Consider the following 27,158-nt stretch of genomic DNA (forward strand, 5'->3'; position numbering starts at 1 on the left):
CCAGCAACCCATTCATAGGGAAGAAACCTTACAGTCTTGTTTCTAAATCCTATTAATAGGGACAGTTACTTGTATTCTAGTACTCCATGTAAATCACTTGTATTCACAAACACTTCATTCATAGATACAAACACATCACTCATTCTGATTAGATACACTCGTCATTACACCAACATTCAATTCAGAGATAAGCAAGCAATGATTCAGCTATTCTCTTGAGTAGATATATTCGTTTCCATTTTAGCCACATTTTATTCCAAATTCATAGCATGTGTTATATAGATGTTTCCTTTCAGTAGACACCTTTTTTTTCCCCCTTCTTTTTGGCTGTACTTTTTGTGGGACCTTAAGTTCCCTGATCAGGGATTGAAGCCAGGCTTCTTGCAGTGAAAGCATGGGGTCCTAACACACGAACCACTAAGGAATTCCTGACAACTTTTTTGTTTTCTACCAACATGCCATTTAGACATATTTTCTATCACTCACTTTTGTGTGTAAATCCTTCCTTTTAGTAGATACACTCATTTAGATGCACAAACTTCATTCATGGAGATATAAAAGATATATTCAATTATGTATACAGAAATTTCTCTTATGTTGAAATATTTCCTTCTATATTCTATTTTCCTATTATAGATACATAGCATATAGCTGAGTTGGGTGTGTACAGTTGTTCCCACTCTACAGTAGTTTATTCTCAAAGATACCAATCATTCTTTTATTCAGATATTTCCTCTGAGTAAACTGTTTTATACAAACTGTTCATTCATAGATATTAATATATTTCATATCATTCCATGTTGAATATAGCTCTTTTAGATTCATTTTTGTTATAGTCACGTAAGTATAACATCAATTTTGAGTTATATCTTTTTATGGGTTTTAGCAACAATTCACTCTTGGATATGTTATATACAGATTCAATTTTATCACTTCTTGAGTAAAGACTGGCTTCCCTGATAACTCAGCTGGTTAAGAATCCGCCTGCAATGCTGGAGACCTGGGTTCAATCCCTGGGTTGGGAAGATTCCCTGCCGAAGGGAAAGGTTACCGACTCCAGTATTCTGGCCTGGAGAATTCCATGGACTGTATAGTCCATGGGGTCACAGAGTCGCACATGACTTTCAATAAAGACATTGTTTTTTTCTTATACAAAGACCCAGTTTCTGGAGACACACATCAATCTTTTGAATAACTTTTTATGGAGCGATATATTAATTTGTGTTCTATCCATAGTCCATAGCATAGATGTCAAGTTCAGTGTTCTTACCATAAAAACACCAAAAAACAACCCAAAGGGGCACAAGGAAACTTGGAGGTAATGTTTATTACCATGACTGTGGTGATCATTCACAGGTATATGCATATGTTCAAACCCACCTAATTATATACATTAAATATGTGCACTTTTTGGGTAAACATACACTTCAATAAAGCTGTTAAAAATTTCTACCTTTCATTTTTTAATGTAAGAAAATATAAAATTACATATATGCTTACACTGTGTTTATACTGAACTGCTCTGCTCCACATGGACAGATAAATGTTTGACAGTCACTGCCTGCTGAAAGCAGGATGCAGAGAACCTGGGGTTAGACAGACTTTTCCCTGAATATCCTTTTATTTGTCAATGTATGCTTTTTAAAGAACAAATATACTGAAAGTCACCTTCAGTAGTTTTACTAAAGCAACTGAGAAAGTCTGCCTTCTGAGTTGCCAGGTCTTGGTTGAGAGCTCTGACAACTATGAAAAACTCCAGAGTAATAACTATTAATAGCCTCACCAGAACAACATCTTGTTTTAATCTGATAGCAGTCTTGACCCAAAAGACCTACGTCAGGTTAAACGATGTCCAGCTTCACTTTGATGTTCATAGCTGCCAGTTCAGCTACAAAATACCGAAAGACGTAAGGCACGGAGATGGTGTCAATGGTGTCACTGCGGTTACACAGGGCACAGCTGTACTTCCTGTTGCGCAGGGCGGACCATGACGGGGGCGGCTTCTCCAACAGCGGGGAGAGCAGACTGCCACACTTCACACACACGTGGGCCACTGACCGATCCGAGCAGTTGAAGAGGCGGTCGTGGAGGAGAAAAGATGTACCGTGAGCTAAAAGGGCATCCCGCTCCATCTCCCCAAAACGGATTCCACCCTGGACGTTTCTCCCCCCTATAGGCTGGTTAGTGACTTTGTCTCGGGCTCCTGTGGTCCTCACTTGGAATTTGTCGGAGACCATGTGGCGTAAACGCTGGTAGTATACCACGCCTATGAAGATGTCTGCTTCTAGCTCCAACCCACTAATGCCACTGTACAACCTCTCGGTGCCATAGTAGTTGTAGCCAGCGGCCTTCAGCATCTCGCCGAAGTATCCCAGGGCCGAGTTCTCCTCTGAGAAGATGAAGGGGGTCGCGTCGTGGCAGAGCCCATGCAGAGCTGCAGACTTGCCGGCCATGCTCTCGATCAGCATGCCTATGGTCATGCGGGATGGAAAGCCATGGGGGTTGAACAGAATGTCAGGGACCATCCCGCTCTCGGTGAATGGCATGTCCTCCACTGGCCACAGCCTGCTCAAGATGCCCTTCTGCCCGTGACGACTGGCAAACTTATCCCCAATTGTTGGGTTCCGGGGGACTCGCATCGTGATGCACACACACTTGAACTTGCCATTTCCGGTATCATTGCTGCACACTTTGATGTTATCCACAATACAGTTTTCTTTACTCCTAGGAAAAAGTAAACCGGACAGAATGTCAAAATATTTGTTAAAATGAATGGAGGGTACCTTAGAGTGTGGCTGTATTTGGACATCGGGGCTTTAAAAAGGTAATAGAAGTTAATAACGAGACCATTAGGCTGGTCCCTCCCGAATGCAATCTAATAACTGGTGTCACCATAAGAAGAGGAAATTTGGATATAAGGAGAGACAAGAGAGGCACACGTGCACAGGAAAAAATACAATGTTCGACAAGGAGAAGGCGGCTGACCACCTCCAAGCCGAGAGGCCTCGAGAAAACCAAACCTGCCTTCACCTTGATCTGGGACTCTGACCCTCCACAGCTGTGATGTCTAGATATAATTTTATTGATATATTAATATTTAGTGCTTCATAATGGATATTTGCAAAAATTATTCTTACCTCTATTCTTCACTACAAATAGAGCTGGTATCCCTAAAAAACTTATGGACAGGGCTATTGATTACATTCACTACAGAACTGATTGGAAGAACAGTAGCAAGAAAGGCAGCTAAGACCTAAAAAATCCAGTTTTAGTAACAGGGATAATGAATTCAACTTTTTAGCTAAGATACATTATTAACATGTCTGAGAGAGATGATCAAGTTTGAATAATAACAGTTGTAAAATAAATCACAGATAACTCATGAGATGTAACAGACTGACAAGAAAAGTAGGAAAACAAAGGCAGTACAACAGACCACAGAACTTCATCTGTCCATTCAGTTAATAACTAAGCTACCCTTTGTAATACTCCAAAAGTTCTCCTGTTAAAAAATAACATTCACTGACTTCCAGAGATTTCACTGAGAAATAGTCCACAAGAAATAGCCCCAGGTATGCAAACTTACTTATAGTACATCACAAAGCCTTCCCCGGTGTTAAGGTTTAGGTAGCTGTAATATGGATCTCCATACTTCAGTTGTGCTCCAATAAATGGCAATCCATCATCATCCAACTTCTGCATAACCCGTGGGTCTCCAGCTTTGACTCCAAAGACCAGACTATCATCTCCTTGTTTAATTTTTTCAGACAGATCTATGAATTCAGACTTGTAGACACTCCCATGGGCAAAGCCTCGTTCCCAAGAGGCCTTATTCACAATCTGTGAAGTCAGAGGATCATTCATTTCACAGGCTGAGGCCTGGTTAGCATTATAACTGGTTTAGGATAACTGGCATTTGATTTTAAAACTTCATATCGGGGAGGGAGGTGGGAGGGGGGGTCATGTTTGGAAACGCATGTAAGAATTAAAGATTTTAAAATTTAAAAAAAAAAAAAAATTAAAAAAAAAAAGAAAAACTTCATATCTCCCAAATCACCTGTGCTAACTATTAAAATCCAGACACAAGATGGCTTAGAACCCAATCATGCATAAATATGAAAAGTAGATATTTCTAAGACTACTTTACATTCATTTGACATCTGCTTGTATTGTGCACTCAAACATGCAGGCTATATGCATATGAAATATCTAGTGATATACCTCAAAGCTTGTCACTTTTTTGCGGGGTGGGAGGCCTTGCTGAGCAGCATATGGGATCTTAGGTCCCCAACCAGGGATGGAACCTGTGCCCCCAACGCTGGGAGGACGGAGTCTTAACCAATGAACCACCAGGGAAGTCCCCTTGTCACTTTTAACTTAGACCAGGAATTAATTAATAGAACATTCATACACCAAATATTAGGTACTCGGGCACATAAGAAATACTCCTTCAGTGATCTGATGGTAAACAGAAAAGTTAAAAAATGAGAAAGGGTGGAAGTGCATCTCTTGGCAGCACTTACCATGGCATCTTCCATATCGTAGCCAGTGTAAGAGATAACAGCAACAATGGCATTTGTCCCGATTGGATAGTTATCCATGTCATAGTAATCATACATGTACGGTCTTACTAAAGGGCTCTGTGGAGTCTGAAGACGATACAGTTTATTATCTGATCGATCTTGAAAAGTGAGAAGTGGAAAGCCCATGGTCTGCTTACCTACAAAGGGAAAAAAAATTAACATTTTGTCATAAGGGAATGAATAAATGAGTAAGTCCTGCTGGTTATGTTTACTACAGAGTAATAGCTGGTGTGAAAATGAAGTAGACAAATGTGTATGAACATGACTCAACCAAGAAAACAAGGCTCAGTGAGAAAAAGTAGGGAATGACATTTACTAGGATATATTCGTGTAGATTTGCCACACAATCCAAACAGTTCTAGACCTAGTTTATGGAAACGTGCAATGTAAAAAAAGCATAAAAAGAGGATTTAAAGGATAAATACAAAATTATGGGATATTACTATTACTGGTGGGAGAGGAGTGATAGTAACTATTATCTAATTAGATTACTTTCTTACACGGACATCCACCTACACACACACACATACAGAACAAAATGTCAGTATCTGTTAACTGTGGGTAGTCAGGTATGGGATAGATACTTTTTTTTTTGGTACTTCCTTACAGTATAGATAATCAATTCAAAACAAAATGATTTTAAAAACTAAAATAGATAAATATATACATAGGGGAACTTCTGAAAAACAGAAAAGGAGATTTGCAGCTTCCAGTAAGAGAGGGCCACTCCTACAATATCACTTTCAACATGTACAAGTAAAAGATCCAGAAGAAAAACAAAAGCCAATTATATACATACACATACTAGCTGAAAGCACTGGAATGTAACCACAGGAAGTTACAAACTAGAGAGGGATTAACACTTGGACAAAAGGAACTGAGCTGAGTGAATTTCCAGTTTTCTCAGTTTTGTTTTTCATGTTTTGTCTGATGGCCCAGTCAGAACAGCAGTCCAAATCTTTGGTGGACTCTAGAACTATGGGACAGACATAAGCAGTCCAGCTAAGGCTAAAGAGCAAATTTCAACCACTGGAAGCTTGCTTCCAGAAATCTGAAAACCAGCCCTCGCCAGAGGAACAGAATAGAATCCACTTTTTTTTTTTCCTTTGACTACACAGCTTGCAGGGTCTTAGTTCAACTAGGGATTGAACCTGGGCACCAGAGGTGAAAGTACTGGGTCCTAACCATTGGACCACCACGGAATTCCAGTTTTTACCGCATATTTTCCAGCTACAATACAATCCAGTATTACTAGACCTACAGAGAAACAGGAAAACGTGACCTAGACTCAAGAAAGATGCAATCAGTGGAGACTGATCCTGAGATGATCCAAATGTTGGAATTGGGAGGTAATGACTTTAAAATACCTGTTACAACTGTGTTCAAAATGTAATGGAAAATACGTCCACAATGAATGGAGATCAGAATCTCAGATAAAACAGGTACTATAAAAATGAAACAAATGGAAGCTCTAGGCTAAAAAATTAAGTATCTGAAATAAAAATTCAGCAATGACAGAAAAGTCAGTGAATATGACAAATCAATAAAATGCCCCAATCTCGAAGGAGAAAGAAAAAAAAAAGATGGAAAAAAGAACAGAAATTCAATGGCTTATGGGACAATATTAACAACTTATTGACTGGAGATGTATTAGTATGTCTTTTGTTACCCAAATGTTATTTACCAGAGACATTTCAATATTAACTTACGTAACAAATCATTGGCCACACGCCTTAGTTTCTGCAAAAGTCCTCTGGTCAATAATGTGTTAAAAGGCTTAACATATATGATGCATAACAGACATCTCAGGACATGAGACAGAACAGTCTCATTATTTCTAGAAATAATGACACAATATCTTATAGATTTGACTTAATTTTTTAAAACAGGTTTAGGAATATCAGCGAACTCCAAGCAAGGTAAATACAAACAGTAATATATTTAGGTGTATCACAGTCAATCAGTTTACATACCAAAAATAATGGGAAAATCTTAAGGACAGAAGAAAAATAAATAACACTATAATCAAGCAAACAACAATACACAAAACCACTGACTTCTAATTAGAATTGACAAAGATCAAAAACAGAGCATAACAACATCTTTTAAGTGCTGGGGGATGGGGGAACCCAAAAGTTCTGTCAAACCAGAATTATATATCCAGTTTCTGCAAGTGAAGATGAAAAAGACATCCTCAGATAAATGAAAACTAAGAGAATTTGCAGCCAGCAACCTGCAGCTATAAAAAAATGTTAAAGAGTTGTTCAGGCTGAAAATTTCAGGCTGAAATGACACTCCATGAAAACCTGAATCATCAGGCACGAAAGAAAGAAAACACTAGAGATGATAATGACAGGTGACCACATGGCTTGTACTCTTAACAAATCTAACCACAGGACCTTAGGCAAAACCAAACTGATGGACATTCTACAAAATAAGTTATCTTTTCCTTAAAAATAAGGTAAGACAGACATTTAAGGCTAAAGATCTAACTTAAAGAACTAAAGAGACAAGAGAACTGAATACACCATATGGTCTTAGACTAGGTGCTACCCAGGGAAAAATTTCCACAAACTTTATTATGCTATAAAATATTATTGTTAAATTTCCCGACTTTAGTAATTGTCCTTGGTTATGTAAGTAGACCGCCCTGTTGTTAGGAAATACATAGTAGGATGCTCAGGGGGTAAAGGAGCAGCTCACTTTCCAATAGGAAATAGTGCAAATGAGGCAAAATCTAGGTAAAGGGTCTATGGAAGTTCTTTGTACTATTCTTATAACTTTTAGCTTTTCCCTGAGTTTGAAGTAATCTCAAGAGTTAAAAATTGCAGTCCGTTTCCTTTTGTGACCACCACCACTCTGCTCCGTCTTACCCATCTGGCACTGGTACATGTTTCTCGGACTCTGGTTGTGATCTGAGAAAGGGATGAAGTTGGCGATCACACTCAGCATGCTGTGAGGGAAGAGCTCCTGGTGCGTGGTGACTCCAGCCAAAACCTCATCCTCGAAGATGGCAACATTCATGAAGATCTGGAAAGAGGAAGGACCAGGAAGTTCAAGGCACAAGGTAACTGTGACTGCGAACACATATTAGCTCTTACTATTGATCAGAGTTTAAGAAAACCTTCCCACCCATCCAGTATCACGAACACTGAAGGGATGAACAGTAAGAAATACCACATCTTAAACATTTCATTCTAAATCTACCCTGGTCCAGCTATGAAGGGGGATAGGAAGGAGGAAAACTTTTTTATAAGCAGCACAAAGCCTAGAGTTTTGCAACTACAGAGATGTAAGCAAAGATTGTGAGTGATTTTAGCAGAATGTTCCAGTCTCACCACCCAAGGCAGAGCCGGGTGCAAAGAAACTTGGGGAGCTGAGTGGGATGGGAAAGGCAGCTAAGGTGACCACCAACCCTCTCAGGTTTGATGAGCATGAAAACTGCTTCATGCTGATCACAGAGGAGGAAGAAAATAAGTTGTGACTTTCTTTCAAATGCCTGACTGTCATGAGAACTGTAACATTTTAACAGTTACTGAGTCTCTGAAAGCTGCATATTATATAATCACAGGGGTCTATGTACCTGTTCCATAGTTCCAATCAGTTCTTCTTTGCCTAGTTCCAAGTTCTGCACAGGCCGCACCAGTCGACAAGGAGTGGTGAAAAGGTACAATCCTGGGTACAGACTTGGTTTTCCTGTCATGGGGATCAGGACCACCTCCATCCAGGGAGGAATTCTTTTTTCTCTCAACACCTGTTTTCAATAAAAAGAGTTCAATGAAGAGTAAGTGATGTCTATTCCCCTGCCACCTAGGAGGTGGGTATGGAGAAGGAGATCTAACATGAAAAGCAACATCTTGAAAGGTTTGCAGGTAACACACCTAGTACCCTGCCAGCCTCAGCCCCCCACAGATGGCTATTCACCCCACAATGAGAGCTGGCAAAAGCCCTACTTTCTTGGGGACTCAATCTCACTATCAGGCAAACTAGTAATGACTGGGACTGAGCAAAAGGTAAACCAAGAATGTGTGGGTAAACACAGTATATGAAATTCTGTTGGCTGATGTCTAAAATATAAGGTTACTGGTATTATTTTAAAATGTATTCAATGCAAAAACTCTTCCACTTGGCATTTAAAAAAACAAAAAATCTATGAACACTTGGGTGAAAGGAGAAATACTAAAATTACAGAAATGTGAAAAAAAAAAAGAAATCTGTACAGTAGAACTGATGGCAATAAGTATAACTTTATTTAAGTATATGTAATACTTAAATATATAAGAACTTATATATTTACAATTAAATATATTATTAATAAAATGAAAGAATAAAAATAGATGAATTAATTCTTAGCCCCAAAGGTAAAACAACAAAGTACAAGAAATAAAAGATAAAATCTGAAATAAAGAAGCAGAGAACAGAAAGGTTCAAACTAATAAAACATTTTTAGTTCTTTTGATGTAATTGAGAAGGGGACGGGTATTCTTTTTCCTTGTGGGGAAACCAAAGGTATGAATATACTGAGTAAAAAAAGGCAAAGGAGGGAAAAGCATGGAAACAAAATTTTAAAACCATGAGCCTGCTTTGCATATCTCTGAAACCAAGATGAAATGGATAAAATGCAGGTGACGAGAACAGACCTCAGCAGAGGTAAAAAGCTTCAAGACCAACTTCTGTATCAAGGAGCTGCCCCAAAGAGAACACTAGAGCCAGATGGCCTCAGAGGTGAATTCTAGAAGACCTAAGACCAGAGGACACACTGCTGTGCCAACTGCTCCAGAGCAATGAACACCAAGGAAAACTTTCTAATGCTTTTTATCAAGCAGAAATTTGTGAATGTTGACTTTTTAAAAAATCTTAAATAAAATTGAGAAAGTACCTGTATTTATTAGGTATTAAAATAATAACCCAGTGGGATTTACTCCAGGAATGGAAGACTTGTTACTCATCTTTATTATTAAAGAACGATCTTTGTCAGGGAATGAATGCAATACTTTTAATATGTCTACGGAGAAAATCTCACAATTTTTTTCTCCATAGGCGAGGTATGCAAGCAAAAGAATTGTGTGTGGGGACTAAAGAACACAGTCTTAAAGTGATCACAGTTAGCATCGGCAGCCAGGCGGCCAGCCTACATTAGTGCCTCCTGAAATGATATCCTGAGTCTCATCATAAGAAAGCTACACATATCAAGAGACAGTGGTCACAATTTGGCCTATACTCTTCAAAAACAAAAAAGGGAGACACTAAAGGCTGAGGAACTGTCCCACACTAAGGGAGATTGAAAAAACACGCCAACCACATGTAACATGGGATTCTGGACTGGGTCTCAGACAAAAAAAAATCGGGGTATCAGCTGCAGACTTCACCAACCTGAGATTTTTTAAGCGCACTGTGGTTAATAAAGAGAAAATCCTTGTTCTTAGAAAATATACACTGAAATCTTCATGGAAAGGAGGACATGTCTGTATACTGCCTTCAAATGGTTTGGATGTAAAATGTACATAGTATTTATAGAGCATAAAGCACGTGGGGAAAACATAGCAACTGGTGTATCTGGGTAATGGGCATATGTGAGCTCTCTATGCTGCTCAAACATGCTTTCAGTGTAAAACCATCAAAGTAAAACAATGAAAAAACTGAAAAACAAATTAAAATAACCCAACTAAACAGGATAGAGCATAAACTACAAATTTACCTTACTGCCAAACTCATAGCCATTATCTAGGCAGCAAAGACTCTTTCCCAGAGAAAATTCTAAAGATTAGTTATTCAAAGAATGTTATTCTATTTGACTTTTTAAAAAAGTATTTTAAGAAACAGAAGGCAAGTGGTTATGACTGCTACCTTGATTAGCTTCAGTATTACTTAAAATAGAAGGCCATATTTTGAGATCCCCTATTTGCCACTAGTATTTACAAAGGGAAAAAAAAAGTTAGAAATGTGTTAGAATGTAGACTAGGGCCTCAATGAAACAAACCAAAAAAAAAAAAAAAAAAAGCATGTAGCTCAAATACCTGTCACTGACCCTAACCAATGAGGCCAGTGTAAGGCAAGATGCTGCCACCAGGACTGTATGTGCAATTCCAGAATTAGCTTCTGACCTCCAACCCCTTGACACTCAACAATCAGAAAAGACATGAAAACCTAAGATGGAGGGACAAAACAATTCACAGAGACTCAAGATCACCTTAAAATGTCGGAGAGAATCGGCAATGCCAGGGGCAATCTCCTTATCGGCCCAGCCAATCATGACACCGTCCAGCAAGACAGGGTAGCACTCACTGTACGGCCGATGTGGAGTTCCGTCAACTGGAGTGACTCCTGGTGAAGTGAACAAATGGAATGATCTCATCAGGATGCTTTCCCAACATTTAAATTTCCCTCCAGATTCAACAACAGCTTTACCTTTCTAGTCACCTTGTCTCTAGACCAGAACGTTTTTATATTGCTTGAGGAAACATTTAAGTCTTTCAGCAAGGACCCCCAGGTCTAAGGTCTCTGGCTTTGAGAAGAGTAGCAGGGGTATAAAGGAAGCTTTTTTCTGTATACCTTTTATATTTTTGTTTCTGAGCCAGGTAAACATATTAACTTTTCCCCCGAAATCTAATTACATTTGCTCATTATTCACACATCACAAATTTGCCAACTTGCTAAAATGTATCTGTAACCCCAGCATCAATACTAGTGCCTCCTCTCACATCATTTGAGGACATCTACTGAAAATTTTGAGTCACCAGAAACATGTTTCTGGCTGAGGTCACACAAGGGGATGCAGTTGCAGCTCATACTGCAAATAAGGGTTCTTTCTGCACTGTTTAGTGCCGTATTTTTCGCATCTTTGTGCTTTTGCTGTTTAAAATGGCCTTCAAGCACAGTGCCAAAGTGCTGGCCCCTAAGCACAGGGCTCTGCCGAGCCTTATGAAAAAACTACATGTTAGATGAGCTTATAGTTACAGTGTAGTTAGCTGAAAGCTCAGCATTAATGAATCAATAATATATATTAAATAAGGCATCTTTAAACAGAAACATGCATAAAGCAAGGCTATGGACCCAGCAGCTGATAAAAATGCTGTCGTGAGAGGTATGCAGAAACCTAACCTTTTCTTCCCCAGGACCAACGACTCAGTGTCTGCTAATTCAGTGCCAGTGGTGACTTAGAGAAGTACCGCATACAACAAGAGTCTACTCTAGCTAAGTAAAGAACACTCATCCATGAGCTGTCAACACCCTCTGTAAAGGTGCTTTACAAAATGGCACAGGTTATCTACAGCATGACACCATCACCCTTATATGAACTCTCTGCTCAAACCCCAGAGAAGCACAACTTAATAGCTTTGCACCTGTAAAACCCACACAAGCAAACAAGACAGACTGCTGACTGCCGAGAACCACCTACCCAAGCTGCAGAGTAGAGCTGGAATAGATGCTGTGTACACAGACTGCGTGACAACCTCACAGATGGCGGTTAAGTGGTTCATCAGACCACAGGGCTCCCCATCAGGGGTGTGCACGGGACAAAGGAAGCCCCAGGACTCCGGCAGCAGTCTGCGCACAGTGGTGGTCCGCATTTTAGCAAAATCGGCCCCTCTGTGCACACAGCGGAAATGGGAGAGATAGCGTATGAAGTTCAGCTTGTCAGCCACGACACAAAGTCCAGAATCTTGCAGGAAGCCAAGACCTTAATAAAACAGACATCATTGAAAAATGGAATAAACTGAAAAAAAAGAAAAAGCTTCTTTTTATTGGAGGCTTTGAAAAGATAATAAAACCTCAGAACACATTTGAGATCATGCATGCTCAGTTGCTAAGTTGTGTCTCTTTGGGACCCTGTGGACAATAGCCTGCCAAGCTCCTCTGTCCATGGGATTTCCCAGGTAAGAATACTGGAGTGGTTTGACATTTCTTTCTCAGGGGATCTTCCCGACTCAGGCATCAGCAGGCAGGTTCTTTATCACTGAGCCACCTGGGAAGCCCACACTAGAGATCACAGAGTGGGTAATCACAAAGTTTATTCAGCTGTGGTGAGAGGAAGAGCTTACAAAGGAAAAAAATACAGTAAAAATCTCCAGATTTCACAAACTGTATTAGCCTTAACTCTTTCCCCGTCTCTTCCACGTGATCTCTATGGAGAAACATAAATGAGTTACAAAACAGCAAGTAATTAAATGGGATTCATCCGAGAGAGAGTTGTGTAACACACAAGCACTTGTTAGCCCTTAAGGAATTTGCATCAGTACCATCTCCTTTAAAAAAAAAAAAAAAAAAGATTTCTGAGCCTTCAATAACCACTTTGTAAAGTTTTCCAGTTGTTCTGATATGACTGCTTTAGGGATGGGTATGTCTAAAAACCCTCGCAGACTACCACCTAGTTAACCTTTCCTCAGAAATCTAAGCAGTCTCCGGTTTTCTAGAAGGAGGCACGGGAAATGCATTTGTTCATTAAAATCAGATTTAAGCTATACAGACAACCTGTCTAAAGCCCTTCAGCCCAATATACACCTGTCAAAATTCACAGCGAGAAATTGGTCTTTAATGAATGAGCAGCTCACTTTCAAAAAGAACCTCTCCCGGGACTTCCCTGGCAGTCCAGGGGTTAAGATTCTGAGCTTCCACTGCAGAGGGCACAGGTTTGACCCCTGGTCAGGGAACTAAGAACCCATGGGTCATGTGGTGTGCCCAAAAAACCAAACCAAAACAAAACAAAAAAACATCTCTCAAAGCAATATACAAACTGACATTAAGCAAATAATTTGAAAACTGTAACAAAATGAAGCCCTTCTCTTTAATTTCACCTGTTTTAGAACGTAGATTCCCAGTAGCAAGAAGGTATTCAAATGGTTTTGTAAGGTCTATTCCCAGACTAAAAATCTTCATCAAATTTTCACTGTTCAAGGACACATTGGTCTTCTGAGACTTCTTGTCTATAGCTATTTTAATAGACACTAACCAAGCTTCCAATTTTTCCTGAAATAAGAAAAACAGTTTAATTTTTAAACCACAAATTTCATATTTACTCAGTCCATGGAATTTTCCAGGCAAGAATACTGGAGTGGGTTGCCACTTCCTTCTCCAGAGGATCTTCCCAACTCAAAGATCAAACCTGTATCTCATGTACCTCCTGCATTGGCAGGCGCATTCTCTACCCCTGCATCACCTGGGAAGCCCTAATTATTGATAATGACTTTGGAGATTTTTACTTCAGTCCTCTCCATCTTTCCTGTCATTATGTTATCTCTTAAATTCTTTTTAGGGATAATATTAAAAATATAAAATGCTATCCAATCAACTTTCTTATAAAATTATTGTTAACATTCTCTCCCTAGACACACACAGATACCCAGAGTTATTATTTACAGTAATCATGTCCTACAACATCTCTGTGAACACTGCACAGAACCCCTGCTCCCAGAGGAAATGCAGGGTCAGATGTGAGTGTTCATTTACTGACAACATCTTTGTCAACTGGTCAACATATGACCTTGTTTTCTGTGTTTGTGAACAGACATCTTAGTTTACACTGCTGATTCTTTACCACTGAGCTCAGAGCAAACAGCATCATAACTCAACGCTGTACAAAGCGTGTCTAACACAAGTGTTTCCTCTATAAGGCAGGCACAATGCAGCCTTCTTGAGCTTAGGACCACGGCAAGGGACTTCAGCACTGAGCATGGGGGCCATTTTAAACAGCAAAATCACCAAGAAAAAGCAGAAAAATGTGAAAAACATGGCACTGAGGAGATACTCGTTTACTGCTTATCAGAACTGAGCTGGGCCTTGTGCCTCAAAAGACTAACTTTTCAGCACTCTGTACATGTCTGCAAATGACCAAGAGTGTGCCGCAAGTACTGATATTGCTGGGTTAAAAATGAACGTTAGTGAGTAGTTGAATTTAATAGTACAGAATCTGTGAATAATGAGGACTGACTATAAGTGAGTATATTGGCCATTTACACTTCATTAATGTTACAACCAAGATTTGACAGTTTTTATTTAGCGTCTAAAAAGATACTAAAGAAAGTCCTGAACCTGCCATAAGCTAAGACCTCTGATTAAGTCCCTTACTGCTAAACAAACAAAAATAGAAGGAAAAATAAAACACAACGGCTCAAATTAGAAATTATAAGCATGCAAGAAACAATACTGCTGAATATGGCCACACCATCCCACAAGAGGTTACGATGCTCCAGGGTGAAACAGCCTGCACTTACCTTCAGAAACATGAGGAAGAGCTGACCAGGAGTTAGAACCTCCTGGTTCATTAAACTGTCAGGATTCTCCTCCATGCACTCTCCTTTGGCTAAAGCAAAGAGCTTCCGGGTCATGAGACAAAGCACATAGAACTTCTCAGTGTTGGATTTCAGGTGGATACAGATACACTGGCTGCCGAAAGAGAAAGCTTAATCCAGCTACTGATACTATCCGATGTCCTACTAACCAAGGTCCCCAATCCACATTTACCCCAGACGTCTTCAGTCATTTTCCAAAAACTGCTTTTCACTTTTGCTGGTAACATTAGCAAAAGAACAGAACAGACTCACAAAATCTAGGACTGTAGGGACAGGCCATAAGTGGCTATTTAAATTTAAATCAATTAAAAAAAAACAACAACACTGTTTCTCAGTTGAAATGGCCCTGAATGTGGCTTGTGGCTACAGATTGCTCAGTGGAGGACTACAGCAGGGCTCCTTTAACAATTACACAGTGGATACAGAAGACAGAGTCCCAGCCTTGGGGAAATAAAGGGACATGATGCCTGCAGCTTTCAGATAATGCACAAAGAAAAATGACATATATGCAGAGAAAGTAGGAAAGATGTTAATAAACTGGTGAGTTGGAAGTCTGAAGTTATTTCAACATAAAACCTTAAAAGTACAATATAAAACAGGAAGCTAGCAGGAAGAGAAAGGTGAGGATGGCTGCAGGAAGAGAAAGGTGAGGATGGCTGCAGGAACAAAGTTAGCCCCTATCTCGCTACACCAGAATCCCACCCCCAGGGCTATTCTGATTTCCAGATGACTCACCAGCCCCAGGTATATCCTTACTGGTAACTACTGCCCAACCCTAAGAAACAGTTTCACGTACTTGAACAGAAACTCTGCAGCTTGTTCGTTTGGGTACCAGTCAGGAAGGTTGAGTTTCACTCTGAAGCGCTCCCCCAGATAGTTAAGGACCTGTTTTTGTGTGGAACATCCCTCTTCCATTACGATCCTTAACATCTGAGAAACCGAGTTCCTAAAGAAAGAGTCATCCTCCTTTCCTTTGATGAGCTCCTGAAAAATCTGATAATCGGAAAAGCTGACGAGTGCCTAAAAAAGAAAGAAAAAAGATTCTTTAATTAATTTATTTTAATTGAAGGTTAATTAATTTACAGTATTGTGGTGGCTTTTGCCATACATTAACATGAATCAGTCACGGGTATACATGTGTCCCCCACCCCACGCCCCCATCCTGCCGCCCTCCCCATCCCAGCCCTCTGGGTTGTCCCAGTGCACCGGCTTTGAGTGCCCTGTTTCCTGCATCACACTTGGACTGGTCATCTATTTCACACATGGTAATATACATATTTCAATGCTATTCTCTCATATCATCCCACCCTCGTCATCTCCCAGAGAATCCAAAAGTCTATTCTTTATCTCTGTGTCTCTTTTGTTGTCTCGTATATAGGGTCATCATTACCACTTTTAAAATTCCACATATATACAAAAAAGTTGTTTTTTCAAAATTGTTAACCATCGTTTAGTAATGGTTCTCTCCTATTTCTTTTTAAAACCCAAGAAAAATCAGCCCTCTACTATTGCTGAGTCTAAGCGAGCTCTTCAAAATAAGGGTCACACTTGTATGGGAGACACCAAGATGTCCCAATGACCCTTCCCTCTTGGTACCCACAACCTTGGTCTCCTCTGCCTTGAACAGCACTGGCCTGTGTGACTAAGGGAGTATGGCAGAGAAGCTGAAGTGTGACTCTCAAGGCTAGGTCGTGACGGGCACTGCAGCTCCAGCCTCATTCTCCTGGTGAACTCTCTGGAGAAGACAGGTGCCTCAAGTAGCCTGTGGAAAGGCCTGTGAAGAGGAACTGAGACCCCCTGCCAAGGGCCTGCACTGACTTGCCAGCCAAGCTCAATCGACCTCAGAAGGGGATTCGGCAGCCCTGGGCAACCTTTCTACACAGTAGCAGCCCCCACTGACATCTCATGGCAACCTCCTGAGACCCTGGCCAGAACTGCCCAAATCAGGAGCTACTTCCAAATTTCTGACCACAGAAATAGAGAGAGAAATATTTAGTCATGTTTTAACCACTGCATTTTGAGGTAACTTGTTATGGAGCAGTGGATATTAGCATAGCATGAATGCTGATGAGGACGACCTATTCATTTTGCACTTCCAATGATTCGCTTCCTAACAGAAGAAGTATATTCGGTAAGTCACACCTTAAGTGCAAATCCCAAAGGAAGGAAAAACAGTTCTTTCCGGTAAATAAAGTTCAACATAACCGTGCCATTTTCCAAGTAGTGAAGGTTCATATTGACAGCAGAATGTTCCTCTCTCACACAGTGCATTGAAACTCCTATTGAAACAAACAAAGCAAATAATCAAAAATTCAGCAACACTACCATTAAGCATAGTATCCACGGCTATAATCAGAGACAGATTTTTAGCTCAACTGTAAGAATAAACTGTTTAACTATAGGATTCCAGACTGCAAAATGCTATCTTGAGAAGCCAGGCCCTGTCATGGAGCGTGATCAAACAGAAGTCAGGTTGCTATCAGTCAGAGATCAAGGCAAATGCCGTGCCTCCTGAACTGGAAGAATTCAGAGGCCCAGACCCACCTCTGGCCAAGTCAGCCAGCCTTCAGTATCATAAGCAATAACATAAAAACTCATGTTCAGGGGCTTCCCTGATGGTGGTGAAGAATCCACCTGCCAATGCACGAGACATGGGTTTGATCCCTGAGATCTGGAAAGATCCCACATGCCACAGAGTAACTAAGCCTGTGAGCCACAGCTATTGAGCCCACATGGGGTAACTACCGAAGCCCACGGCACCCTAAGAGCCTGTGCAAAGTCACCGAAACGAGAACCCCATGAACTGCAACTAGAGAGTAGCCCCTGCTCGCTGCAACTAGAGAAAAGCCTGGGCAGCAACAAAGACCCAGCACAACAAAAAATAAATAAATAAAATTATTTCTTAAAAAAAAAAGTTCATTCTGTTCAAAAAAAAAAATTGAACACAGTAGAAACTAGGTGTCCCACTATGAATTTATAGCACAGAATTGCTTAACAGAAAAACAAACCAAAAATTATATATATGAGAGAAAAATATCAGACTCTATGTGGATACATCTACTTTTAATAAAACAGCTTAAATATTTCTGAAAGAACATTCCAAATATCCCTGCAACTTACCATACTGAGTGTAGCCAGGCCCTCTGCTTTTCCACTTTGGTCTTACCATTGCAATGGGGAAATTTCTGCGAGGCATAATCAACATTCGGATGACTTTTTCAATGCCATTGATGATAAAATAGCCTCCCATTTCCTGCCAAAGAGATGAATTAAAATTTTTTAAACAAAGACACATAACTACCCACAAACATGATACTGAACAAGGGCAAGTATCACCCTCATTCCTAACCAGATGTGCACAAGAAATGCCCTTAGGCAAGAGGACCTGTGGGTCCCTGGGAAACTGCTGACTTAATTAAATCTTCTCAAGCACATTAAAAAGGCTGTAAAGACTTGGGAGAAAAGTATGGAAGGAAACCATGGTACTTCCTTCAACCAGACAGGTTGGACATAACCTGCCACATTCTTATCCCTAAAATGACTGCACTCTTCAATGACATTAAAAACCAAAAACAATTTACTCCAAAGTCTAAAGTTGAAAACAGTAATGGTTCTGTTTCCACACGAGTATGGTTTCTCATGAATTCGGCATGGGCTTCCCTGGTGGCTCAGTGGTAAAGAATCCATCTGCCAACGCAGGAGACACAAGACGACGTGGGTTTGATCCCTGGGTTGGGAATATCCCCTAGAGGAGGAAATGGCAACCTGATCCAGTATTTTTGCCTGGGAAATCCCATGGACAGAGGAGCCTGGCGGGCTACAGTTCATGGGGTTGCAAGAGTCAGACACGACTGAGTCCGTGTGTGTGTGCGCACACACACACACATAGAGCAGGTATATCATGCATGCACAGACACACACGCACACACACACACACACAGCAGGTGTATCATGCTGGGTGCTCTATGTCAGCACAAGTGGGAGAACTACATGCCATTTTCAAAAGAGAAAACTGAGCCTCAGGGAGATTAAACTTCCCAAAGGTGCACAAGGGTAAAGTGGAACAGCTGGCTGTCAAACCCAGATCTGCCATCAAAGGCCTCTTCCCACCACATAATACAGTCTCCCTGTTGTAGGCAGAGTCTGCACATCAACCCAAGCCACCTAACCGAGCTGAAGGGAGGGTATATGAAGCATTTAATACATCCACAGAGTTCGACTGTAGGTAAAGCAGACATATTAGACACGTTTTGTGGGTTAAAATGTTGAGAGAGCTGTAAAAATTCAAATACATCTCTAAATATGTATCATTCAGAAAATGAGGGAAAAACCTACCAATTACCCCCCACAAATAGTAATATTCTCTAACTGGAGAGTTGTTTTTTTTTTAAATCACAAATAATGCTTTTAAGTATTTAGTTTCTTATAGCACTCACATAATAGAAACTGACAAATCCATCTTGTTGTTGCTTAAACGTTAAGACATGTCCAACTGTGACCCCATGGACTGTAGCCGGCCAGGCTCCCCTGGCCATGGGATTACCCAGGCAAGAACACTGGAGTGGGTTGCCATTTGCTCCTCCTCTTTTTCCTTTTTTTGCTGATGCCACACAGCATGTGGGACCTAACTCTCCCACCAGGGACTGAATCCATACCACCTGAAGTGGAAGCATGAAGTCTTAACCACTGGACTACCAGGGAAGCCCCTAGAGTGTTCTTTTTCATACACTGTCTCATCTGAGACTTGTTATGAAGCCTACACAGAGCATAGACAAGACATCAAGGCCCCTGTTACCTATCTAGAAATTAAAGCAGAGTAAGAAAACTGAACTCCCTGACAAGCTTTCTGTTCTCACACTCCCAGTTCTGGCCCTTTCTACTGTTACCAGGTCTTTCAGGGCACGGCTCCCCTGTGGGTACCTCTGCTTCCTCATGGTGCTCGATGAGGGCTTTTGGAGGAAGGCTGTATAAGTTGCAAAGCTTGGATTTCACCATGATGGGAACGTAGCCCAGAAACTGCTTAATGACTCCTTTTGAGATTCCATTCACTGACCAGCTGATATCGGCCTAAGTGAAAATGAGAGAGAGAAAAAAGTTAAAAAAAAAAAAGTGGGGGACTATCTAGATCTGTAGGAATAAATGAGTATTCTAGGGGAGGGAGACAGAGGGATGGACTGGGACTTTGGGGTTGGTAGATGGAAGCTATTACAGTTAGAATGGATAAACAACAAGGTCCTACACAGGGAACTATATTCAATATCCTGTGATAAACCACAATAGAATACTGAAAAAAAAATGTATATAAAAAAAGAATAGATGAGTATTTTAAAAGATTAAGGCAGAGGACCATAAACTAAATGATTTTATGCTTTAGGTTTAAAAGATGGGATCTCTCGGACGACAGCACTGAGAAAGCCAAATTCTGGTATAAACCGTATTAGGCACTGGGCTTATTCAAAAAAATGTACAGTGTGTGAGTCGCATGCTGTCACTCATACTCACTGTCAGCTTTCCCCGGTAGGTGCTCCTCCGGCCTCGGCACTCTGCTGGATAAACGTTGAGCTCTTTGCAGATGCTCCCTTTGGGAACGGCTGGAGGACTGATGACGGCATCCACAATGGTGAGAGAGATCCGCTCATCTTTGAAAGCAAATTCAAAGGGAGGGACGGCCTGAAATACAGTTGAGACAGTCAACCGCTTGCACTTGCAAGGCACTTTCTCTCAGACTCTTTCAAATTTCAGGTGTTCTACAAGCACTGATGGCTATCATCCTAATGCAACACATCTAAAAAGAGCCAGCACTACATCTGGGCTACTCCTGTCCTAAGTACCTAAAACAGCATTAAGAAGACTTTCTGGTCTACTCACTGTTGGATTCTATAATAGGTTCTAGGGATACAGCTGTTTACGGACAAAGCTGTCCTCTGAACCAAGTACCTGACTTCAGTAGTGTGTATATGTTAATCCCAAACTCCTAATTTATTTCTGCTTCACATTTTACCTTGTACTCTCTTTGTGCATATGTTGTTGTTCAGTTGCTAAGCAGTGTCCAACTCTTTGCGACCCCATGGATTGTAGTCCCGTCAAGCTCTACCTCAAGAATACTGGAGTGGGTTGCCATTCCCTTCTCCAGGGGATCTTCCTGACCCAGGGGATGAACCTGGGTCTCCTGCATTGCAGATTCTTTACCGTCTGAGCTACCAGAGAACCCATTTTAGCGGAAAGATTCCTTGATCATCTCAAAGCTGGACTCTTTTTCATTGTTTTAATAAATCCCAGAGTCAATTAACTTATAAGCAGATTTACAATTTTTCTCATAGACATGATACAATGAGTCCAGGCACGATAGAAATTATTTCCCATCAGACAAAAATATCTCATCTTTTGCAAACGGGTGAAGCAGTATTAATCTTCAAAGAAGCCTCGATGGTTCCCCCATTATTTGCAGAAGAGAGTTCAAGCATCAGAAACTGGCTCAGCTTTCAACATTCTCTCCACCCCTCCTGCAGAACAAGCCCTACCCAACAAAAGCAGAGGGTAGAGACCCCTGAGCTCTGCTCCTGCACTCCCCCTGGAGGGAACGTACTCTTCTCTTGGATTCATGAGGTCCTGCCCTGGGTTAGCTGCACCTCCCTCCTCTGTGCCCCCGCACATAGCCCCTTGGCAAGAGAATTGCTCCAGAGTACTGGCACTGACTGCCTTCACAGCTCCACCTGCTGCTGCTGCTAAGTCGCTTCAGCCGTGCCGACTCTGTGCGACCCGATAGACTGCAGCCCACCAGGTTCCTCCGTCCCTGGGATTCTCGAGGCAAGAATACTGGCGTGGGTTGCCATTTCCTTCTCCATCACAGCTCCACCACCTCCACCCAAAACAAGATAGCAAGCAAGAACTCTCTCTTACATAGGTCTGCCTCTCCCTCACTGTCAGAGCCCAGTGCCCGGAGACACCGGGATGCTTACTAAATGAGACCCTACCCCATTATTTTAACCTGAAGCCTGCTACCATCACCCTCTAGACCAATCACTTTAGTATGGAGTAAATGTTACCTAATGACGTTACCAATCTCTTAAGGAGGACCAAAGGTTTCCCACTGAATCTCGCTTTAATGACTCACTGGCACCTTCCTCGACATAGCCCGGCGCTGGGCCTGTGCCCAACTCCCCCGTCTCCTGGATCCCTCCTCCCCTCTTCCAGGCCCCAAGCCTCACTCACCTCTCCCTCTTCCTTCTCCAGCGCCTCACACACCCCGCACCCCATCCGCCGCGCCGCCAGGCCCCTTTGCTCCACCCGCCTGTAGCAGGGGCTAGAGGCGCCGGAGAACCCAAAATTGAGGAACGGCTGGGAGGAGGCCAAGCTCACCTGCACCGCGTGGCTGAGCCCCTCGCTCACAGCGTAGTTGAAAGACTCGACATGCGCCCGCGTCAGCTCCTGCAACGCTGGCTTTTGCTGCTCCCGCGGGATCCCGTAAGACGAGTCGGTCAAGTGCTTTAGGCTGGGCCCACTGGGCAGGTTTCGCCACCGGCCGCCGGGATCCATGAGTTTGCCAGCACACCGGGCGCCAGGGACTGCTCCACACGCGCCGGAAACACCACCCGGCGCCCAGCACCCATGACCTGCTGGGAAATGTAGTTCCTCTTGGTCTGCCGGCCCTGGGTCCTCAGATTTTACAGGGTCGACTAGAAACTAATACTTGGAGCAAGTGGGCCCGTTCAAAATCCTGCAGAGTCGGAGAGCGGCGGATCGGCTCCGTCTCCTCTCTTCCGGTGTCCACCCCTGTAGATCTCCGTTTTCCACTCACAAAGGGGAAGTCCGCTCCACGGCCAATTCCGCGTGTGAAATCTCCATCTTTCATTTGCGGTTTAGGACCGGCGGAGAGTGATGTTCAAAGATTTCCTTCTCTTTCCTTGACGACTTTGCGATCCAATATTGATGCAGACTCTCGGGGTGACACCCAACCAGAGTTCTGGCTTCAAGGAAAAAGCAGTTAGGCACCAAACCGACTGCCCTCTACCCAGACCAGGGTAAGGGGTTAAGTCGGGAAGGTTCATCACTGGGACCGTCTAGCGGTGGTCCTACCCCCATTAGCCCCTCCCCGCGTCGTCTAGACTCGAGTCTTGAGCGGGAGCCGGCAACGTGTGTGCAGGCGGGCGTCCTAGCCCTAATATCCTTTAGTTATTTAGTCGCTAAGTCATGTTCAGCTCCTTGCGACCCCATGGACTCTAGCCCTCTAGGCTCCTCTGTCCATGGGATTGCCCGGGCAAGAACACTGGAGTGGGTTGCCATTCCCTTCTCCAGGGGATCTTTCCCAACCCAGGGATCCGGGGATCTTAGTTCCCTGACCAGGGATCAAACCTGTGCCCCCTGCAGTGGAAATGCAGACTCTTAACCACTGGACCTCCAGGGATACTTTGAGTCTCTAAATCCTATACTCCATTCATCTCCCCAGAAAACGATTTATCGGAGACTGCAGCTGTCTTTCAGCGTAATCTTTCCTGTGTATGTGCGTTTAACAGCTCTATCCTGTACGCGGTATAACTGACACAAGATAAACTACACCTGTTTAAAGGGTACGCGCTGGTAAGTTTTGACCTAGGTATATGCCTCCTGGGCTTCCGTGATGAAGCTATCATCACAATTAAGATAATGAACTCATTCACCACTTAGAGAAATGTCCACCTGACGCAATTCCACCTTTACCTAGGTCAGGTGGTAATTCTCATTCCTGTATCAATTTTAAAAATTATCCTCTGTTTCTTTCTTATGTTTACACCATCAAATCTCCCAAGATGTGTGCAGTTGTGACCTAAATTCTGCCTTCTCTTCCTTTACAGCGACTGCTACTTTTAGGAAAAACTCTCTTCCTCTATTCCCTCTCTCTTGGTCAGGAAGGTAGGAGAATGAGGGGATTATGACAGGTGCAACCATTTCCATCAGCATACAAACTTGCTGGAAAAGCTGTTAGAAGACAGCTCGCTGATCTCTTTCTTGTCCCCTTTAGAACACGGATCTTAAAAAGGTTGATCATCATTCCTGTCTCTCCACTGCTTTCAAGGTTCATCCATGTCTCAGCATATTTAGTTCTTCATTCTTTTCACAGCTGATTAAGAACCCATTGTATGGAGACCCATTTTGTTAATCTGTTCACCTTTTGATGGACATTTGGATTGTTTCCGCCTTTGACTGTTGGGAGTAATGCTGCTAGAAACATCCATGCACAAGTTTTTGTACAGACATGTTTTCAATTCTCTTGGGTGCTACAGCTATTTATGGGACATATGATAACTAACTTTTTGAGGTACTGCCAATGTTTTCCAAAAGCAGCCGTACAATTTTACATTCCCACTAGCAATGTATGAGGGTTTTACTTTCTCCTGTCTTCACCAGTATTTACCCTCTGTGTTTTAAAAATTATATCCACCTAAGTACATGGACAGGGAGGCCTGGCGTGCTGCGATTCACGGGGTCGCAAAGAGTTGGACACGACTGAATGATTGAACTGAAGTACATGTGAGGTAGTATCTATTCGTGATTTCTGTATTTCTCTAATGACTAGTGATATTGAGCACATTTTCATGTGTTACCATTTGTATATTTTCTTTGGAGAAATGTCTGTTTAGATACTTGGTCCATTTTTCAGTCTCTTTTTAGGTCTATTCAGCATTTATCTTCTTGAGTCAGTTTCATCAGTTTAAATGTCTTTCTAGGACTATGCCCATGGCATCTAATTTGCTGGCCTACAGTTGTTCATAGGATTCCCCTATAATCCTTTTTATTTGTAGTAATATCCCTGTCTCATTCCTTATTTTAGTAATCTGAGCTTTTTATATTTTTTCTTCACCAGTCTAGCTAAAGGTTTCTCAATTTTGTTGATCTTCTTTGAAGCGCCAACTTTTGGACTCATTGATTTTATCTATTGTTTTTCTATTCTCTAATTCATTTATTTCCACACACCTTTATTGTTTCTTTCTACTTTCTTTGAATTTAGATTACTCTTCTAATTTCTTAAGGTGGGAGGTTAGCTTATTGATTTTAGATCTTTCTTAAAAATAGTCTTTTAAAGATATAAAATTTCCTTTAGGCATGGCTTTAACTGCATCCCAGAAGTTTTGGAATGTTTTCATTTTCATTTATCTCAAAGTTCTAATTTCCCTTGTGACTTCTTTCTTCAATCCATTGGCTGCTTATGACTGTGTTTTTTAATATTCATAGATTTGTGATTTTCCCAGATTTGTCAATGGTTTCTAGTTTTATTTCATTGTGGTCAGAGAACATATGTAGTATGATTTCATAATTCATTGAGGCTTTATGGTTTATTCCTGAGAATGTTCCATGTGTACTTGAAAAAATGTATATTTGCTATACAAATATATTAAATATATAGTTGGGTAGAGTGTTCTATAGATACTTGTTAGATCTGGCTAGTTATATGGTATTTTATTTCATTGTTGATCTTCCAGACATTATTGAAAATGGGAGATTGAAAACTCCTATTGTTATTGAATGTCTATTTCTGTCCAGTTCTGCCATTTTTTGCCTCATGTATCTTGGGACTCTTTTGTTAGGTGCATGTGTTTATAATTGTTGTATCTCCTGATGGACTCATCTTTTTATTATTATAAAATGTCCTTTGCCTGTAGTGACAATTTATTTCTTAAAGCCTATTTTATCTAATATTTGTTTGGCCATCTAAGCTCTCTCTGAGTTACTGTTTGATGGTATATTTTTTCTCATACCTTCACCTCTTGTGTCTTTGAATCTAAAGACCGTCTCTTGTAGATAGCATAGAGTTGGATTGTGGTTGTTTTGGTTTTTTATCCATTTTGCCAGTCTCTACCTTTTGATTGGAGTCTTTAATCCATTTGCATTTAATGAAATTACTGATAAGATAGGAATTTATGTCTACATTTTGCTATTTGCTTTGTATTTGCCTCCTATCTCCCCCCATTCCTTCATTACTGCATTTTCTTTTGTTAAATATTTTCTAGTGTAATATTTTCCACCGGGGCTTCTCTGGTGGCTCAGATGGTAAAGAATCCGTCTGCAGTGCGGGGGACCTGCACTGGGTTGGGACGATCCCCTGGAGGAGGGCATGGCAACCTATTCCAGTATTCTTCCCTGGAGAATCCCCATGGACAGAGGAGCCTGGCAGGCTACAGTCCATAGGGGTTACAAAGAGGCGGACACAACTGAGTGACTAAGCGGCACAGTGTAATATTTTAGTTCCCATGTCCCTTTTTACTATATATTAAAGTCATTTTCTTAGTGGTTAATGTGTCTTGGGGTGGATCTCTTTGAATCTATTCTATTTAGAGTTCACTGAACCTCTTGAATGCGTTTTAATGGTTTTCATCAGAGGGAAAGTTTTTGACTACTTCTTCTAGTATGTTTTAGGATTCCTGTTATGTCTATGTTGCTGTACATATATATTTCTGGAGCCTGTTCATTTTTCCTCATTCTTTTTTCTTTCTATTCCTCAGACTAGATGATCTCAACTGAATTCAGCTTCACTGATTCCTTCTTCTTTTGCCAGCTCAAACCTGCTTTTGAACACCTCTATTAAATTTTTCATTTGCTTTATCATACTTTCCAATGCCAAAATTTCTACTTTGCTTTATTCAGAAAAGTTTCTATTTCTTTAATGATATTATGTCTTTGGTGACACATCATTCTCTTTTATTTCTTTAAACATATTTTAAATAGCTGAATTAAAGTGTTTATGTAGTTAAGTTCAATGCCTGTGCTTCTTCAGGGATGATTCCTATGGACTGTTCCCTCTGCGGGGAATGCTTTCCTTTTCTTTGCATGTCCCATAACTTGTGATGAAAACGTTGATAATACTATGGGGCAATGTTGGAAAACCACTCTTCCCTCCTCAGGGTTTATTGTTTTTTTAGTGACTTTCCTGAACTAGTTCTGTCAAGCCTGTATTTTTTGATGTATGGCCACTGAAGGGTCTGCTCTATCAGCTTAGTGGTCAACTAATGATTCTACAGAGATTTCCTTAAACACTTGGAACAAGTACATCTCCCAGTCTTTGGCACAGGACTGTGTGTGTATGTTTGTGTGTGTGTGAAAGGTATACCTTCATGCTCAGGCAAGCAGTTTACATCCCTGCCTTAGTCTTCACTTCCTGCTTGTGAATATCCTCCTAGTCAGAGGTGAAGGCTGAGGGAATTCAGTTCTCCTCTGGGCACATACACAGCCTACACTTGTATTTTTAGGAATATACTGAAGCTTTTCAAAACTTATGAACATCTCATTCCCCATCTTTCCCTTCTAAGTTTTT

The 27,158-nt window shown here is 41.3% G+C and overlaps 1 protein-coding gene across 1 annotated transcript; it reads right to left on the reverse strand.

Moving 5' to 3' along the window:
• Positions 1-228: 228 nt before the first annotated feature.
• On the reverse strand, positions 229-23,618 carry POLR1B (RNA polymerase I subunit B). The gene is made up of 15 exons (XM_069583204.1): positions 22,232-23,618; positions 20,375-20,542; positions 19,793-19,939; positions 17,993-18,125; positions 17,015-17,151; positions 15,669-15,892; positions 14,795-14,966; positions 13,379-13,550; positions 11,983-12,264; positions 10,774-10,907; positions 8,167-8,337; positions 7,457-7,613; positions 4,524-4,720; positions 3,587-3,840; positions 229-2,724 (listed from the first exon to the last, which is right to left on the reverse strand). The coding sequence occupies exons 1-15, from the start codon at positions 22,406-22,408 to the stop codon at positions 1,842-1,844; spliced, it is 3,408 nt and encodes a 1,135-aa protein (XP_069439305.1). The 5' UTR covers positions 22,409-23,618; the 3' UTR covers positions 229-1,841.
• Positions 23,619-27,158: the final 3,540 nt, after the last annotated feature.

This window comes from Ovis canadensis, chromosome 3 (genome assembly GCF_042477335.2).
Source record: "Ovis canadensis isolate MfBH-ARS-UI-01 breed Bighorn chromosome 3, ARS-UI_OviCan_v2, whole genome shotgun sequence".
NCBI lineage: Eukaryota > Metazoa > Chordata > Mammalia > Artiodactyla > Bovidae > Ovis > Ovis canadensis.